The sequence below is a fragment of the Muscardinus avellanarius genome, assembly GCF_963383645.1.
Source record: "Muscardinus avellanarius genome assembly, chromosome: 13".
In the NCBI taxonomy this organism is placed as follows: domain Eukaryota; kingdom Metazoa; phylum Chordata; class Mammalia; order Rodentia; family Gliridae; genus Muscardinus; species Muscardinus avellanarius.
Window position 1 is genome coordinate 90821999 of NC_137799.1, and position 20008 is coordinate 90842006.

A 20008-nucleotide genomic window follows, 5' to 3' on the forward strand; every position below is an offset into this window, starting at 1 on the left:
TTGGTGATAAAGACTTTCTGTATTTTTTAATGTTTTTATTGATACATCATAGTTGTATGTTGTAGTGAGATTCAAAGTACTATGAGAACATAACATATCCACACTACACCTCCGAGTGCATAAAACTGATATAATTATTTCAGTGGCTGCATTCAGAGTATTTGTGTCTTAGTAGGCTGTGATAACTAATTTCCCCCCCTTTTGTGAGATGACATGTACAGTTAAGAAATGACCTTCATAAAGGCTACTGGATTAGCATAAGGAGATGTGAATTCTTGTCCAAAATCTACTTCCCCCAGTAACCTTGACCAATTTATTTAATCCCATTTGTTGGATTTTGGTTTCTTCATTTAAAAACAATGCTATTAGATTACAAAGTTTGTTTCCAGTCCTTGAATTATTAAAATCTAACCAGATTAAGATGGACAATGATGAACTATTTTAAAATACTTTAACTCAGCTTAATACTTAAATAAGTATTCTGTTTGCAGATACTATTTGATAATGTTCATTTCCTCAAAGCATAATATGCTATGTGCCTAAAGTGGAAATAATCTCTAGTCTGTTTTTTAGGCCTGAATTAGAGCTCAGACACTGAAAGGCTCAAAATTTTGCCATCTAAAATCTTAGCAAAAATGGATTATTCTCTAATTTGATGCTTTGAAAAAGGAACTTCTATTGACAAGCAGTGAAAAATTATCAAGTCTTTGCATTATAATAATCAATCAGCACCAATGGTAACATTCGTTGCTTTGATCTGTTTGATTTGGCTTAGAAAAGCTTTGTGAGATTAGGGCTTCATATAAAATATCCGAAGTAATTTTTGTTGTCATTCGGGTTATTTAGGGAAAGTACTACAAAATAGTGTCCCTCGTTATGTTTGGTGATGAATCTACATGATTTCAAAGCATTTGTATCAAAGAAGATACCAAATGAGCTCTTCCCACTCAAGATCTCTCCGATCTGTTGGGAGTTGGTTCTCATGTGCTCTGACTGTCTTTGGGAAATGACTGTGATGTACAGGTTTTAAGTGGAGCAGTGCAAGAAGTGTCTCTGAAGCTCCTCTGTAGGGAGTTTTAAATCAGCCTTGATGAGAATACACAGTAGTGATGGATTCTGGGGGTAATGGTGATGTTTTTATGAAACCAAAAAATGATTGTGTTTTCTTACTGAAACACAGAAAGCTGGAGATGTGGAGAATGTTGAACTTTCTGATGCTATTAACTCTCTCTTTTTCAATTTAGTTGCACCAACTATCACATTTCTCGAATCTCCAACCTCAGACCACCACTGGTGCATTCCATTCACTGTGAAAGGAAACCCCAAACCAGCGCTTCAGTGGTTCCATAATGGGGCGATACTGAATGAATCCAAATACATCTGTACTAAAATACACGTAACCAATCATACGGAATACCACGGCTGCCTGCAGCTGGACAATCCGACTCACATGAACAACGGGGACTACACTCTGATAGCCAAGAATGAGTACGGGAAGGATGAGAGACAGATTTCTGCTCACTTCATGGGCCGTCCTGGACTTGAATATGGTAAGTAACTGAAGCTTTGGCATGTGGGGGTGTAATAAGGTGTATCACTCAACTTTTGATAGAACCTTCGTACAGTGAAACTATCTATAAACTTAGTGGTTTAAAACTGCCACTGTTTAGTCCTGGGCATGGGTCTGCAAGTCAGTTGGACTGGCTTTCTTCTACCTGTATAAATTCTCAGGTGCAGATGAGGAAATCGTAGCTACCCAGGTGAGGTGCTTCTTGTGGCAATGCAGAGTCTTAATTGGGCAGGTGGAAATGTGCAGGGCTATGTTTGGGGCTGGCACACTGCCTTTTTAGCCTGTGTTACATGGCATCGGCCAATGCCATTAATGGAGTCAAAGCCAAGTCAAGGGGCAGAGACTCTAAAAGGTGATGGGAAAATAACTTTGAAAAGCAATCTGATATATAGAGGATGACCAATGAGTGTGTTTGGGAAGTTCGTGAGAAAAGAGTTATTATTATTAGTGTTTTTGTTGCTTTAAGTTTTTAATGGGACTTCACACCTACAATAGCAAAACCATGAGCAGATGAACTGTGTTTGGTTAGGCTCAGGACGTGTTTATCCATTTGGAATGTAGAACCCTGCATTCTCATCCATGGATCAGAACTCAATATCCTGGCCTGTTTTACTTACCTGGGCTGAGTTTTATTGGGCTCTGAATTGTCCTCTCGGGAGTGGAACGGCACCTATCTGACCAGTGGTTTGGGTTGAGGGATGGATTGTTAGCATCAGCGGTTCTCTCTGTGCCCAGCAAAGGCGTTTCAGTGTGAGCCCCAGAGATGGTGGGACAATGGCCATTACCTGCTCCAGATACTGCTCTTCAGCTTTTCTTGACACGTGCTTGATCTTGTTGTCCAAGTGCTTGCCACCATTGTGTGGGGGGTGAGGTCTGCACTTGCATGCTAGAAGCTATACATGGATAGAACTCTTCACCATAACTGCTGTTAGAATCACACCAAGAGGGAAGAGAAAGTAGGAAGATGGAGATTGGAAATCAAGGGGCTGTTTGGGTACCCGATCTCTCTGTGGCTCATGGGGTGGTACCATGGACAAAGTTGATCAATGGAAAGTCATCTCTACCAAATAGTAAAAAAGAATGCAATCATTTTTATTACAGAAGGACTTCTGTTTACTCTGCTATTTACTACACATCTTTTTTAAATGCACAGGCTTCCTCAGTGTGTCCAAGTGTGATGTGAATTATGTAAGCTTGATTTACAAACAGCCCCTGCAGGAGCTCATAAAGCAAGAGATGTTTGGATGCAACACCCAGACACCCCCAGTACTTGGAGTCATTCCTATTAAATCTTCTTCCTTGTTGCGAGTCTAGCTGTCTGACTGTGTTTGCTGTGGTAAATCTCCAGTGTCTGTGTTTCTTCTTGCATGCGTGTGGGGTCAACAGCTTTGGGATTCTTTCTGGACACTCCAATTTGGGACAAGAGCTTTTTGTTGGTTTTTAAGCTTTTTATTTGTGAGCAATTTTAGGTTTAAGAGAAGTGACAAAGATAGTACAGAGAATTTCCAGAGACACCGGCCCCCGTACACACATCCAGTTTTCCCCATTGCTAACATCTTCCACCACAGAGACATGTTTGTCAGAATGAAGACACCGCCACTGGTCCATTCCTAGTTACTAAACTTCAGCCTTCATTTGAGTTTCACCAACACTTTTTGAAAATGTTGGGGGTGAAACTTGATTTGAGGTGAAGTTCTGGAGCTTAAAAGCTATCAGAAGCAGGTCTGTATTTTTTGATATCTGCGCAGCGGAAAGCCAGAAGCTTCCATTTTTGATGGGGATTTGATGTATTTTCTCCTGAACATTCCTCTGTGGCACTAATATTTGGAAGAGCAGAACTCCTCTCATCCCTATTGCCTCATCTTTATCCTTTGTTTCTGTTAGTTTTAACTGCGCTAGTGATGGGAAATAATTGTTTTTTGGCATCTGAAATACTTGAAATCTCTCAAATTACTTTGTGAACAAGAAATAGTTATTTAGAAAAAGGAAAAATTAAGATAAATTTCATAAAGTCACTCTCTTTTTTCCTCTTATTGTTCACTTACTCAGTTTTATTAGGTCCTTAAAATAAAAATGTCTGCTTTTAGGAAAGACTGTTTCTTTTCTCTCTACTTAACTATTTATTCAAGGACCAGTTATCAAGACGTAATAAATGAGAGTGGAGATGACGGAGACTTGGCCTAGGGTGATGTTGGATATAGATGGCCCTCGTGGGCCATAAACCAGGGTGACCAATTATAGATTGACTTCACTTGGCTTGTGGCATGTAATTTTTGTGGGGTTTTATGAGATTCATAGCCAAAGCATTCAGATGATGACCTTTCTTAGAATTGCTTCCTTTCCCTCTTAACCCCTTTACAACTAAAGAAAAATAAACAAAGAACACACACACACGCACACACACACACACACACACACACACACACACACACACACTCATTCTCCTAATGGCACATTCCACGGCAAGGGCAAGAGGTCAAGCGCAGCCTTCTACCCCATCAGTATTTCTTCCATCCTCATTTAGTAATTGATGAGGAAGTTTTGTTCCCACAAACCTGTTTGATAAGAAGCTTCCTCTACCTTTATCCCCAGTATTTTTTTATGACATTCCTTTTTTTTTGTAATTTATCTCTGCATTGTACTTAGACCTTGTGCTAAAAGCATACATGCTCATAGCCCTTTGATATTTCTCTCCACACCCACCCGTTCCTCATGCCCTCCTGCCTCCACACTCTGGTCAGTGAGATGGTCATAATACAGTCACATGTTCCCATAGTAGTATTTGAACTGTTGCCCTCCCGGCCCTCCCACTTGTCCGCCCTTTCTCTCACCCCTCACTCCTTTCAACTGCTCTATAGATCTGTCTTTGCATTATTTAAAGTCCCTCATGTTTCCTATTTTCATTCTAGCTTCCAGAATGGAGAGAAAACATATCCTCTTGACTTCCTGAGACTGACTAATTTCTCTTAGCACTTACATTTCTTTTTCTTTTTCTTTTCTTTGTGAGGGGCATACTAGGGATTGAACCCAGGGGCAATCTACCTCTGAGCTACACACATACACACACACACACACACACACACACACACACACACACATCATTCTTTATTTAGAAACAGGGTCTTAATAAGTTGCAGAGGGCCCCACTAAGTTGCTGAGGCTGGCTATGAATCTGTAATCCTCCCATCTCACCCTCCCAAGTACTGGGATTACAAGCGTGGATCACTATGCCTGGCTCTACACAAGCAATTTTTTTAATGACATCACAAGTTTTCTGTCTTGCAAGGACACAGATAGCCTCACTCACCATGAAACCAGTTGCCTTTTCACACAGAGACAGAAAAATTAACATGGCAGCCCTGGCATCCATGAGAACATGTGCTCCTCTTAGGTTAGAACTGAGACTCCCAGTGCTGACCATTTTGCTTAGGCATGCAAACTGACAAGAGGATGAGGAGTATTCAAAGAAATCAAAGATGATTAAACACAAATAAATGAAGAGTGCCTTCAACAAAAATTGATGAACCTGGAGGAAGATGGATGTCGCAGACTCTATCGGATGCTGCTTGCCCCACAGTCCGCCACAGATGTAGCTGCTTCAGGCAGCTACTGAAAAATTGTCTTCTTGCGCGAAAATGATGCAGAGTCAGATACCAAAATTTAGAGAAAATTATATCTAATAATTGTAATAATATGTAGGGTGGTTGGGGAGGAGTTAGAGGACAATTCTCCTGAATCTTCCACAATCAGTATTGATTTTATAGAAATTTTAAACAAGGCATCATAAAAGTTAATCAAACACAGAAACTAGCAGTTGTCACAGAACAAGATAGGAAAGGTTCCTGAAAGTCATGTGACAAGCTTAGAGGAAGGAAGGAGGGGTTAAACATTAGTAGGTGGAGAAGACATCAGAGACTACACCAGTCTCTTAGAATTTGTCCACTTGGGGACAAATCCAACCCAGCCAATACTATGTATTCATCTTGGGCCGGTCCAAGATGTTAATCTCAGTGTGTGGTTCTAAGATAGCTCTCAACAGATGGACTGATTGGATTAATGACAGTCAAATTGTCTTCACTGCTGGGCACAGTATGGACGGCAGGTGCTGTAGTCCACCTGGCAGCAGGTTGAGACAGCTGGACCCATAGCCAACATCGGCCCAGCATCGGCTCAGGGCTGCCAATCACAGAACATGAGGCTGTGAGACAGGCATTAAAGGGAGAGGCCTGGAAAACAAGGGTCCCCAAAGAAAGTCTTTTAAAGATGCTGGAAGCGTGCAGACTCCAGTTGTGAGGACCCACCCATGGTGCTACTGTGGAAGAGTAGGGTTGTCTGGTCTTTAGGTGTCTGCAGGATCCAAGGCCTTCCATATCTGTTAGTTACTAAAACCCTGGCTAGTCACTGAGAGAGAGAAAGAGGACATTTCCAGAGTTCAGACACTGCATCAAAACTTTGGATCCTACTCTGAAGAGTGGAACTGAGGTCTGGTTAGTTTGGGGGAGTGTTTAAAGCATAAAATGCAATTTTCAGCTTCTACATGACATCTAGGCTATGGATAAACACTGTAGTATTTATCCTCCTAGCACACCGGAGAGTACCTCTTGTAATAATCACATTAGTTTTATTTTATATTTGCTTTTCATTGTCTCTATAAAACTGATTCACTTCCTTGGCTCCCAGCATAGTGGCTTCCTACCCCTGTTGTATATTAGAATTGGCTGAGACTTTTTGTTATTATTTTGCTTTATTTCACGTTTGTTCATATCCCTGAGGCCGACCTTTAGCAATTCTGACTCAGTGGTTCCCAGATTTGACTTTGGCAGTTTTTATTCTTGAAGATACTCAACAAGTAACCAAGGATGAAGGTTGCTACTCTGGAGAATTCTAAGCCACATGAGATTTTTCTGCTCATGACTGAGTAGTAGATTATCCTTTGGTTATTTTAGGCTGTAGATGGAATCTCCGGTAAGAAATAGTATGTCCCATCAGAGCTAGAAATCAAAACTCTGATTTCATGGCCAGTTTCTTCTTCTCTAAGTTCAGGCTGGAAGAATGGGGTGGGGGGCTGGAGTCGGATGTGGTTTCAGTCCCTCTGCTGCCCAGGTGGGGGTAGAGGGAGGGATGACAGAGAAGTCTGTTTGCTGGTGTCTTTGTGCTCTGTGGACCTGGGGATATTCAATGCTGTGACTTGACTTTTTTCCCTGTAAACCTTTGTGGTTCTTGAAGAGTCTTCTCTCTGTATTTTCCATGGCATGAGCAAAGAGACTGTCTAAGAAGTGGACCCAGGTCCGGCTGGCAGAAGTAGCTCCTTCCTTTGGGAAGGGACTTTGTGCTGCTGGGGTCCCTTTGCCACTCCAGGTGGCCCTGTTGGCAGGACTTGGTGACTTCCCACCCAGGCTTTCTCCCATATGGTCCATGGGGGTACTCAAGATCTGTTTTCTTGACACCTCTGGGTGTTCAGACCAAATCAAATGCTAACTGCATTCCATGTGTATGGGCTGCCTTAGCCTTCCCTGGCAGGAGTTAGACCTGGGCTTCTCTGAACTTCCACCTGCAGAGAACATAGATACATAGATACAGATCTTGAATTGGTCTGTGAAAGCCCTCTGGTTGGGGGAAGCATGACAACACTTCAAATAAATTTCTTTACAATTTTATTCTTATTATTTCCTCCTGGGGGCCATTTAAAGGTAAATTTTCTTCTTCTTCTTCTTCTTCTTCTTCTTCTTCTTCTTCTTCTTCTTCTTCTTCTTCTTCTTCTTCTTCTTCTTCTTCTTCTTCTTCTCCTTTTCCTTCTCCTTCTCCTTCTCCTTCTCCTTCTCCTTCCCCTTCTTCTTCTCCTTCTTCTTTATTTTTTTTTTTTGGTGGTACTGGGGTTCCTGGAAGCCCTTCTACCTCTAGGCTACACTCCCACAGGCTACACTCCCAGACCTATTTTTTTAACTTTTTTATGTGGAAACAGGGTCTCTTAAGCCAGCGAGGCTGGCTCCGAACCAGTGCGATCCTCCTGTCTCCATCTCCCAAGCATGGGGATTATAAGCGTGCACCACCACGTCCAGCAAATCAATATTCTGAAGGCTGTATGTGTTAGCTTTTCGTCACTGTGACCAAAATACCTGACAAGAACAACTAGGAGAAGGAAAGATTTGTTATGGCTCATGGGTTCAGTTCACAATGGGCTGCTCCAAGGCAGAAATATCATGGCAGAGGGCATGGCAGAGGAAATATTCTAAGATAATGGCAACCAGTAAAGAGAGAGAGGAGAGAGGAGAGAGGAGAGAGGAGAGAGGAGAGAGGAGAGAGAGAGAGAGAGAGAGAGAGAGAGAGAGAGAGAGAGAGAAGGAAAGAGAGAGGGTCTTGGGAGAGAGATAGCAAGGCTAGAATCCTCAGTCACTCCACCAGTGACCTACTTCCTTTGGCCATGCCCCACCTGCCTGTGGTTTTTCAACATCTATCAGTAAATTCATATGCATTATTAATCCATCAAGTGGATTATCATTGATGAGGTCATAGCTGTCGTACTCCAGTCTTTTCACCTCTGAACGTTGCTGTATTGCCCAACACATGAGCTCTGGGGGACATTCTTGACCCAAACCATAGCAAAATGGCTCCAATTCTTTGTGCATTCTGCTTCTGAGAGCCACAGCCACTTTGATGTCAGTTACTGAGGCAGGAAGGGTCTGCTTTTCCATCTTACTGTACTGGAACCTGGGGATTTTGAACAGTGTATTAGCTCTCTTTGGAGGTCTGAGAAACAGGATACTTGGCTTCTGTCTATAATAAGTAAAGTTCAAGGCAACTTGGGTCCTACATCTTAGGAGGTGGCAAGAGTGAGGTATAGGACTGGGGGAATAAAACACAGTCCCTCCTTCCAGTAAAGGGAAGCACTCCAACCACCCAGAAAGTTATAAGAGGTCGAGAGACACTGGGTCCTTCACTCCTGACCCTGCTTCTCTTGTGGTTGCCTTTTTCCTGGCTGGAAGAGATCAGCTTTGAATTCTCAGGGATGTTCCTGCCCCAGTATTAGGCAGGACCCAGATGAATATGTGTAGGAATTGTAAGCAAGGAGCATGAAGGGACTCCCTTTGCATTCTTTCTTTTTTGTGGAAACCACTGCGCAGAGAATATTAAGTGGAATAGGAGGGATCTCTAAGAGTTCTACTTTTAATTACATAAGCTGATGTCACTTGCTGCCAATTCCAGTCACTTACTCAGACCTGAGGTTGAACTTGGTGTCTTAGGTGTAGTTAGCCTTTGCTTTCTTCTAAGGGAAACTTTGGCATGGTGGGAAGGATTTGGGTTCTGGATGCAAATCTGATTCCATTTCAGATCTGAGCCATCCTCCATGACCTATGTGGCTTTGAGCAATTTGCTCAATACCTTAGAGTGTGGTTTTCTTGTGCTATAAAATGTAAGGTTCTAGCACCTACTTGGAAGGTCACTGTGTAGTTGAGCACAGCACCTGACCCACGACAGGCAGGCACTGGCCTTCCCCAGGTAGGCACTGAGGCTGTAGTAAAGAAGCTTCATTTTCTCACCTCCCTTTGCCCCATTAGGGAGACAGCTTTCGCCCAGAAGTACTTTTATTACAACACTGGCTTTGTTCTTTACACAGAAGTGTGGGCTTGCCAAGACTTTGCCATTTAATTCTTTGAGCATTCTAGGCTTGGTATTTTAAGGAGAAAACCAACTCAAAGTTTAGTCTTTAGAAGGAGTGGATGAGCAGAATCTCTTTTTGGTATCTGGGCTCTTTCTCCTCCTGATGTCCCTATGGAACATGGTCTAGAGGTATGTCACTGGGGGCAAATCAGTCTCCTCCTACAAGGAACAATATTTTCAGCTGTGGCTGCAGATAACCCATACTCAGTGTTTGGGTATCTAGCTATTGCTTTATTGAATAATTTTTACTCTTTATGCCTCCTGGGATTTTTTGATTCCAGTAAAACTTCTCAGCAAGCTGTAAACCAGAGCTGTGCAGACTTTAATTTATATGCAGAACTCCTAGGGACCCTGTTCAAATACTGTGAGTCAGTGACTCTGGAAAAAGGCCTAAGATGCTACATGTCTAGGGAGCTTCCTGGTGCTCTTGGTCCACGGACCACACTTTGAGTAGGGAGGACGGCTCCCTGATGCCCTGAAGGACATTGGGGGAGTGACTGGAGGGGCTGCTCAAGCATTCGTCAAGATTATTTCACTGACTTTCAAATAATGATAAAATTAGTATAATAATAAAATAGTTATCAAATAATGATAAAAATGTGGACTAGATGGTACATAGGGATGCCCTCTAGTTGGGTTTGGCAAAGAGAAGTATGAATTCAATACATGGCCTATGGAATCATAGGAGAGTGTATAAAAAGTAGAGACAGTGATTGTAAACACACACGCGCGCGCGCGCGCACACACACACACACACACACACACACACACACACACACACACACAGAGCAGGGGTCATCTAAGGATTCTCCAAAGATTCTGATGTATCCTATTTAGCTTACAGGCCAAAAATAAAGACTTGCCTAAGATGAAATTGATCCTTCTTGTGAATGCCATTGGAATTCAAGCCTATGTGTAGAAAAGTCCCTTCGTGAGCAGGCAAATGGGCGTGGAGACTGAGTGGAGATTAGAAGGGCAGAAATTAACGGCAGAGTGATCATTTTACACTTTCGTTGCAGGAAGAAACCTGAGGCCTTCACTATCATCTTCTGATCAGAGAGCAAAAATTCCCAGAGTTTTGAGGGTCAGGTATTTTTTAAGTGTGAGCTTGCTGATTGGGCGTAGATTGTCCTTCCAAAGCCGTGCCCCCAGGGATTTGATACTTGAGGCCTGTAGTGAGCCCAGTGGCACTGGGTAATACAGCACCCTTGTTGTGAGGCTGACCATTTGTTCTTCAGGCTGTGTGTGAAGACCATCTCTGGCCACTCATTCAGGAAGCACATCATAGCTTGGGGACACTCGTTCACACAGGCAGTGGGAATGAGTGACTTATACCTCCTAACTCGGGTGCTATTGTCTCCTATGCGAAATGCATGTCAGGAACACACTATAAATATTGGAAACGTTTTTCCCAAAGCTTCTTCTGTGCCATTTTATCAAAAGTTTCATGATGTGTGGATGAATTAGAGCTCTCTGCATCTCTCTAAGAATGCCCCCAAACTGGTAGATTTATATTAATAAATTAATTAATTTAGTACTAAAGATGGAACCCAGGGACATCCTATCTTGGAGCTAAACCCCTCACCCTTCTAATTTTATTTTTTTTAATTTTTGAAACTGGGTCTCAGTGTGTTGCCCAGGAATTGGGAATCTCCTGTCTCAGCCTCCTGAGTGCTGAGATTACAGGCGTGGGTTTATGATCCTCCTGTTTCAGCCTCCCAAGGACTGGGATTACAGGCATGGACCACCATGCCTGATACAGATTTAGATTTGGTCTTACTTAGACCATAGAGCATAGAAACAAGATATTCTACTCAATATACACACCAAGATGTTATACCAGACATGGTGGCACATACCTGTAACCCCAGTACTTGGGAGTTGGAGACAGGGGGATCATGGGTTTCAGGCCAGCCTCAGCAACTTAGTGAGACCCTTAGCAACTTAGCAAGACTCTGTTTCAAAACAGCAACAACAACAAAAACAATAAAAGATGGGGGTATAGCTCAGAGGTAGAATGCCCCTGTATTTAATTCCTAATACTAGGGGGGAAAAAAAAGCAAAGAAAAGGAAAATAAAATTTAAGTCTGTAAATATCTTCTTCCATCACCATACTTATTTCTTAGACTGGTTTTTGGAACCTTTGTGTGTGTTTGTGTTACTGGAAATTGAACCTAGAGGCATTCTACCTCTGAGCTTACACCCCCAGCCCTACTTTTTATTTTATATATTTTGTGTGTGTGTGGTACTGAAGATGAAACCCAGGGGCATCCTACCTCTGAGATACAGCCCTGTCCTATTGTTTTTATTCTTTATTTTGAAACAGGATCTCACTGAGTTGCAAAGGGCCTCACTAAGTAGTAGCTGAGGCTATCTGCGAACCATGATCCTCCTGTCTCAGACTCCTGAATGCTGGGATTACAAGCATGTGCCACCACACCCGGCTTACTTTTTAATCTTCATTTTGAAACAGAGTCTGAATAAGTTGCTGAGGGCCTCAAAGTAGCTGAGGCTGGCCGCAAACTTGTGATCCTCCCGTCTTAGCCTCCCAAGTACTGAGATCACAAGTGTGTGCCAGCACACCCAACTGGGCCCTAATTCTTGTTCTGGGAGTTAAAGGGTAGAAAGTTCTACTTACTTCTCTTCCTTAAATAATGGAGAAATGTATGGTTTGTCCTTAGACACATAATAATCATGATAATTAAGACTTATACTTAAATAGCTCTTTCTATCTCAAGAGGACTTCTCTTAATTAATTATACTTCCAGAGCTCCTGAGGAGTTGCCAAAGCTCATGTTATTATCCTCGCCTGTCCTATGGAAGATTTCTTTGTGATAGAAAAAGGTGATGAGATTCTCTGCACTGCATAGGAGACCAGTGTTTCAGGCAGAAGCGAAACCCAGACATCTGAATCCCCCATGTTTTTGAGCCCTGAGTTCATCCTACTGTTCAGAAAGCGAAGACAGGCTGGCCATCAAAGGCTGACCACTGTGCAGTAGGAAGTGCCCTCGTCCAACAGGGACAGCTCGTCTGAAGAGAAAAGACACTTTTGCTGTTGCTCTACCATGTGGAATTCTTTGAAATATTTTTCAAGATCACACTAAACAGAGACTGTAAACAGAATTGGAAGAAAGTCTTTTCCTTTTTTATTTTTCCCTTTTTAAGGGCCTTAGAAGGCAACTAAAGGCTTAAAGAAGAAACAGATGTGCATTGCTGGCCACTGTTATTTTTATCTTCCTGGCAGAATGCAAAATGACTGGTACAGGCAGGTGACCTCTCTCTTCACCATTGATATTTTTAGCCTCTGAGAGGTGTTTCCTCCAACTGGACACTCTCATTGATAACAAGTCCTAATGACTTACTCAGGAAGATTTGCAGAGTCCTGAGGTTTGCTCATGAGCTCTAATTGAGATTGGAAGCTAGAGCTGAAAAGATTCTCACATTTAGTTATTTAACATGGAATTAAGAGGATGGTGCAGTGTTAGGGTTTGACACTGTTGAGAAAAGATCGAAAGGGGTTTTATCTTTCATGTTGGGGGGCCGCAGTGCCCTGAGGACTCTTCTGTTGAAGGTGCACACACCACCTTTCATTCCGGAGCCTTGGCCATGGTGCATCCAGGCCTATGACGGGGTCAAATCGTCCTTTGCATTTGGGGCGTCCTGTGCTGCACTGTGGACCTGTTACTATCACCCCCTAATTTCTGACAACATTCCTCAGGTCAATAACAAAGATAAAGTGCCTGTGGCACCTCACGATGCTTGTCAGACACTTTGCAAATTATAATTTGGTCATCAGAGGAGCTGACCTTGGCACTTGGTCTTCACCTTCTTTGAGTTGTGAAACAGCTGAAGTGTTTACTTGAGTGAGTGGTGGAGGGATAAACAGCCTGCCATTTTTTTGAAACACCAGTGGGTTGGATGGAGTGTCCAGACTTCCATGTTTTATTCCAGAGCTTCCCAACATGAAGCTTTAGGACTCGATGCTGCCTGTTACAGCCTGATTCTGATATTTCTTATTTGATGAGCATTACTAGGGTAGTATTCAAGGAAACAGAATAGCTGTCCTTTTCCTCTTTTCTTCCTGTTTTATCTTCTTCTTTCTTCTCCCTACCCCCTTTTCCTCCTCTTCCTCTTCCTCCTCCTCCTCCTCCTCCTCTTCCTTCTCCCCTCCTCCTCTTCCTCCTTCTCCTCCTCCTCCTCCTCCTCCTCCTCCTCCTCCTCCCCTCCTCCTCTTCCTTCTTCTCCTCCTCCTCCTGTACTACTACTACCACCACCATCTGGGACCACAGAACCCAGGGGCCCGCTACCACTGAACTACATCCCCAGCTCTTTTTAACTTTTGTTTGTTTTTGAGACAGTCTCACCAAGTTGCTCAGCCTGGCCTTCAACTTTTCAATCCTCCTGCCTCAGCCTCCCAAGCAGGTGGAAGTACAGTATACACCACTGTCCCAGCATGATGCTTTTCAGATAGTCCTTGCATAGCTTGACTCCACGGGATGCTACTTATTTGCTATTCATTCATTCATTCATTCATTCATTCATTCATTCATTCAATTTGTTGGATTCCCCCCTCATATCCAGCGTTTGTCTTGCCTCATTTACTCTGAATATCCCCAACAAAGGTCCCTAACTTTTGCATATCATGGCATGTGATATTTGAACTAAGTGAAAGCAATCAGTTAGAGAGTAGACTTAAAAGTGGCTGGATATTTTACAAAACTGGCCATCATCAGAAGTCTAAAAAGGAAGTGGTAATTTTTTCACATCTGCATTTACCACTGTGATGTGACCTTTGTGTTTTATGAGCTGCAGAACTGTGCATCCTCTCATGTGCCGGGCTTCATAAACCTCTGTCCACCGAGTGAGTAGGTTCTCATTACATGGAATGCAGTGAACTAAACCCATTACTGTTCCTCCTACATTGTCTTCCTACAGGTTTCATAATTTCGCACTGAACTTGCTTAATACTGGCAACAAAACTAAAGTGATAGTCCTTGTCATACATTAAGGAAAATGAAGCCAGGAAAGAAATGGTGCTTTTGAGAAAGTTCTGATGTGGCCTGGTCACTACACTGGTGACCTTGGGAGGAAAGGCCTGCACTGAGAGGAATCCCAAGTTTGGAGAATGAGCTGTTTTCCAGACTATGGGCTTTCCTATTTATTTGTGATCATACCCCAGATCCTGTTTTCCTCTAGTCCACATCTACTGCATTGACTTGTTTGATGTTTCTGGATCTTCCCAGGGGCTTATGTGGGTGGTGTGTTTGGGTGTCCCCTTCTGTCATGCAGCATATTAAGCCTTTTTGTCATTCATAATCACTGAGGCCATTTAAAAAGCGTGGCTGAGATAAAACTGGATCCGAGTCCTCACTTATTTTAAATTTTATAGAATTGTATATCTAAAAGAAATGGTGACTGCATCTACCCCTCACATGTGAGAGCAAATCAGGGTGACCATCTCCTGCCAATCTTAGAATGGAAGTCCCACGTCCAGGAGAAGCTCCCAGTCCTGGACAAATCAAACGAACGTGGCCAGGACCACCCTGGTTTTAAAATGTAAAGTCCAGGTGATCAGGGTTGGCTGGTCACCCTCGTATGGATTAAGGCTTGCATGCTTATATCTAAAGATGTAAACCAGCTGATGATTGTATAATAAGATAGCTTCGAATCCTCCTACCTGACGAATATATGTATATAATGATCTGGAACGATGGGTTCAGAGTTGGAATTCTCAGACTCTTGGAGTCTTGTGCAGGAATATAATGGCGACTCCAGCGGTTTAATCGGAGGCTTTACAGCTGTGTGTGTGGACAGCCCAGCTCCCCTGTTCTGGCCCTGCTCTCCGCACTTCCTTGGCTTACAGGGTGTTCTGCATGATGCTGGTGTGACCATATTGGATTGACTGATGGAGGGAAAAAGCAGAGCCAGCTTAGGGGGAGTGAAGAGAATTCCAGGTACCTGGTGCCTGCAGTGAGGCATGGCTGCTGGAGGGCATGCACCCTCGTAGACACAGACTGTGTGCTGAGGGGCAGAGTGAGATCCTCTATAGTAATGGGCAAGTCAGCAGAGTGAAGCATGACTGGCTCTCGTGGGGCTACAGAACCTTTGCTTCAGCAGGGGCAGCAAGTCCCTGTGGCGATGGGGACACCATTTGGTCTAGGGCCATAGCCAAGGGAAAGGACTTTGGTGGATTGGTGGGCACCCTGCGAATGATGTCAGGATGGCCCACCTGTGCTGTCTTGTGCATCTACTCATCAGATAACCCATCGACCTGCATGGTGGCCTGAAAGTTCCTTTACAGGGTTCATATCAGCTACAAATTCATTCCTTCCTTCCTTCCTTCCTTCCTTCCTTCCTCCCTCCCTCCCTCCCTCCCTCCCTCTCTTCCTCCCTCCCTTCCTTCCTTCCCTCCCTCCCCTCCTTTCTTTTCTTTCCTTCCTTCCTTCCTTCTTTCCTTCCTTCCTTCCTTCCTTCCTTCCTTCTTTCCTTCCTTCCTTCCTTCCTTCTTCCCTCCCTCCCTCCCCTCCTTCTTTCTCTCTCTCTTTCTTTCTCTCTCTTTCTCTCTTTCTCTCTCTCTTTCTTTCTCTCCCTTTCTTTCTTTCTTTCTTTCTTTTTTCTTTCTTTCTTTCTTCTTTCTTTCTTTCCTGTCTTTCATACTGGGAATTGCAGTTATGGTGGATGTTCTATCTCTGAGATACACCTCTCTCCCTATTTTTATATTTTTATTTTGAAAGAGATTCTTCCTAAGTTTCTGATGATTTCACCAGGTTGCTGAGCCTGTTCTCAAACCTGCAATCCTCCTGTCTCAGCTCCAAGTACTGAGATTACAGGTGTGGGTTCCACACCTGGCTACAGTTTTAATAGCTACAAACAATGTAGTTTTGATTTGCATTTCTCTAGTGAATTTTGACATAGTACAACACAAAGCTACTTTGAAATGCTATTGGGATAATACCACTCCTCCCAGTAGAATTCAAATGTGTGGGAACCAATGTCCTGGCGTGACCTGACGGGGTGCAGTCACGGGGGCAGCCCAGGGTGTGCACTGCACAATTTCAGATGGTGCAATTTGCATGGACTACACAAGCGTTGCCCTCGAGTTGTGCAAAGCGTGCACTGCACAGAAATGGAAGTGCATAGATATCCGTCGATTTCCCCCCCCCCTGGTAAAATGGATATCATTCTAGTCAAAATGTATTAAAATTCTAATCTGAACACTGGGGCCACTTTTCCTTGGTTCTTCATGTAGACTAACCTTGATTATTCACTGGGGATTTCATGAGCAGAAAATTGGCTCATTTCCCTTTATTTTAATGGCATTTTTCTGCTAAGCCTTCTGAAACAAAATGAAAACCAAGTGAGCTTTATGTTCTGCAAGTTTTACTGTTTTGAGATTCACTTAAATGTTATAACAAAATTTAATTTCATTTCTGAGTTGGCATTCATGGAGAGGCCCAGTTAGCTGTGGTCAGAAATAGCAGGTGCTTTGTTCATCGACTCTTGTTGATACTGAGTTTAACATTTTAAAAATGTTTTTGGCAGCTGGGTGTGGTGGTGATGCCTGTAATCTTAGTATTTGGGAGGCTGAGACAAGAGGATTGCAGGGTTGAAGCCAGCCTCAACAACTTAGTGAAGCTCTCAGCAACTTAGCAAGACCCTGTTTCCAAACAAAAAATAAAATAGGTCTAGGATGTAGCCCAGAGATAGAAGGCCTCTGGGTTCCAAGCTCAGCAACCCCCCCCCACACACACACATTGTTTCTAGCAAGTTCCATGGGAATACTTTAAAGAGGAATATTGTAATCATCCTGGTGACTGCAGAGCCATCCACACTTTAGATTGATATGTTTTTACATTTCTCTCTGATATAACATTTATTTATAACCTCCTATACATTTATGTATAAGAGAGAATGTACTTTCAGTAGTGAAAGGCCATTTTTTTTTTCTGTGCTGTGTTAGGACAAGAAGGTTGTTTTTTCATACTTGTAATTCCTCTGAAGCCTAGGAGAATAACAAAATTGTGCTTTAAATATCATTTTTCATGGTGTAATAATATGTTCATGAATGTAAGTGACACTACTACGTATAACTTGACAAGTAACCCCCAAGCCATCACAAAATAACAAGAGGGCTATGGGAATTACCTGTCTCTGTAATAAAAACATCAACATTGCAATTAACCTGGTCAGCTGCATAATAGAAACAGTCTAAAGTTCCCAGGGATCTGGGAAGTTTTCTGGGAGTGATTCGTGATTTGGCATTATCATTTTCTCTTTTGGAGGGATGGTGATTGAAGGACCATGGAAGGGGGATCCTGAAACAAGAAACAAACCTAGAGTTTCAGGATGGATGTGACTTATAAAATATTGTATTCAATAATAAAACTTTCCATACATATTTAGCATATTTGAGTTGGCATAGGTTAGTAATTCTTTTTACTCCATAATGCATACTTAACAAATGTTTGCTGTGTTTGTTTTGTAGATGCAAGCCCAGATTATACGGATGGCCTGTATGACGGTAGCTATCATGATTTCTTCACTTGGTATTTTTTTCAAAATGTATGCTTATAATGAAATAAACCAACTAAAGAAGACCTCGAAGCTCAGTTAAATACACACTTTAAGCATTACACGGGCCAAAATTACATCTTCAGAAATCATTCGATATTGATGGCCATTCTCCCCTGATATTTTTCAGTGCCTGTAAATAGCTCATTCTCTCTTATGCTGTGTTCTTGGAAACAGCAAATCCATTCTGCTGTAACAGACACTTTGTTTCCATAATTGGGAACTAATTACCTGTTTAAAAGCCATGGCTCCCAAGAAAAGGGAGTCATATCAGTTTCGCACCATGACAGTAAACCCAATTCAAAATTGTTTCTTGTATATTGAGGAAGTTTGGCTCTGAAACAGGAACTTCAAAGCGAGGGATTGCTTTAGGGACGGTTCTGCCTGCAACTCAACTGTGTTACCAGGGACCCAAGTTTTTACGTCCTCACACCCCTGGTCCAGATGCCAGGTTCGCTGAAAGCTGATTCCCCCTAGAAGTTGAAGATGCAGAGAAACCTTTGCCTTTCACGTGGCCAGAGGAAAGAGGAGAGTCTCCGATGGTGTCCTAGAAGAAAGAACCTTCCACTTCCTACCTGGCTCAAGATCCATCGAGCCTCTGTGCATTTTTGTTCTCACTGATAAGAGAGATGGGTGAACTCAACATTTTTTTTTTTTTTTTGGTACTGGGGATTGAACCCAGAGACATTCCATTTCCAAGCTATACCCCCCCACACCTTTTATACTTTGAAACAGGTCCTCACTAAGTTCCTGAGGGCCTCGCCAAGTTTCTGAGGCTGACATCAAGCCTGTGATCCTCTTTCTCAGCCTCACGTGTACTAGGATTACAGGCATGCACCACCAAAGGCTGGCATGGCTCAAACTTTGACAAACTAGACCACCCTGCAGTTTCGGTCTGCCTCCCTGGAGGTGGACAGGTTAAAACCTTAAACAGCATAGAGCACTTACAGGGCTGTGAAAGGGAGAATCCAAGAGTCCATGATAGTAGCTGTTGACTCAGCATCTCATCCCTACTATGCTCACTGAGTAGGTAATCCAAGGATATTTTGCTAGGTGTGAAAGTGATGGAAAGCTACCATTAACAGAGACCAAACCACCTTTGTGATCAGGAGGCCACTATGCTTGGAGAAGGGACAGGCCACGTTTAAACATCTGGCTTAAAATTTTGAATGATTTAAAATTTAATTGGTAAAAAGTTACATGTATGTGTTTCTTCTAAAAAAATTCTGTTCTTTAATTTTATATTTAAACATGCACATAATATTTAGTTTCCTTCTAGAAAGTCCTTCTCCGTTTGTATGCTTATTCTGTGTGTATTTACCTGAGCTAATTTTAATGAGGGATTATGTTGTCTTTACCTTCTTATCTATGTTGAGCTATATTTCCTCTAAGCTGTGGGTTGGTTGATATGGAATATGTAATTAGCATATTTTTTCTTTTATTTTGCCTGATATGATTTAAAGAAAGAATATCTCAAATTGTGCCAAAAAGGATTATGCTTGAATCATGATTTCACATTTTGAGATTATCTTTGGAATTTATTTCTGTTCAGTTACTTCAAGACTTTAAAAATATCATCTTTCCATTGACATCAGCTCTTGCTTTGAGTCTTTGGGCCAAAATGTTATGATATTAAATTATAGATACAAAATTTAATGGCTTAAATTTTAGATGAGTGGCTATCATATGAAGTGAAGGAAAACAAATTCTATTTGTTCATGTTTGAAATCAGTAAATTTTAAGATACTCAAAATGAAAGTAGCAAGAATGTGACTTTTGGCATTATGAGGAAAACAGAAAGCAGAGGACATGTGCTTTTCCTATGACTTTTTATTCATATTCGAAGGGACATTCTGCTAATAAAAGTGTAATTTAAATTGTTTTCCCTGAGTTCATCTAAAAACGTATAACTGGAGTGCAAGTCATGAGGTAGCTAGTTGAGAGAAACTGAAGCCAAGCGCCTATTAAGAATTAAACTACAGACATTTATAAACACCATCATCTGCAGTAGGTTTATCAGGCACTTTCTGTGATAGTTTGCATATGACATTTTTTTAATAAAAACTTGAATTACCTACAAAAAATTCAGTCATTTGTTTCCAGCCTGATCCATGTAGTCAGAAATTGACACAGAAGATGGCGATGGCTTTGGAGGCTTGGTGAAATGAGCACATACCCTTACAATTCTAAGGACTGAGCTGGTTCATC

The 20008-nt window shown here is 42.3% G+C and overlaps 1 protein-coding gene across 1 annotated transcript in view; it reads left to right on the forward strand.

Annotated features, from left to right (window-relative positions):
- The window catches only part of NTRK2 (neurotrophic receptor tyrosine kinase 2), a gene marked incomplete at both ends in the record, with an annotated part of 373926 nt that overhangs the window by 62382 nt on the left and 291536 nt on the right, over positions 1 to 20008 (forward strand). The window contains 6 exons of the mRNA XM_080709003.1: positions 1245 to 1550; positions 2724 to 2808; positions 3040 to 3144; positions 12776 to 12965; positions 14704 to 14805; positions 17715 to 17775. Coding sequence (XP_080565129.1) covers positions 1245 to 1550; positions 2724 to 2808; positions 3040 to 3144; positions 12776 to 12965; positions 14704 to 14805; positions 17715 to 17775 — 849 coding nt within the window. The remainder of the gene's footprint in view (positions 1 to 1244; positions 1551 to 2723; positions 2809 to 3039; positions 3145 to 12775; positions 12966 to 14703; positions 14806 to 17714; positions 17776 to 20008) is intronic.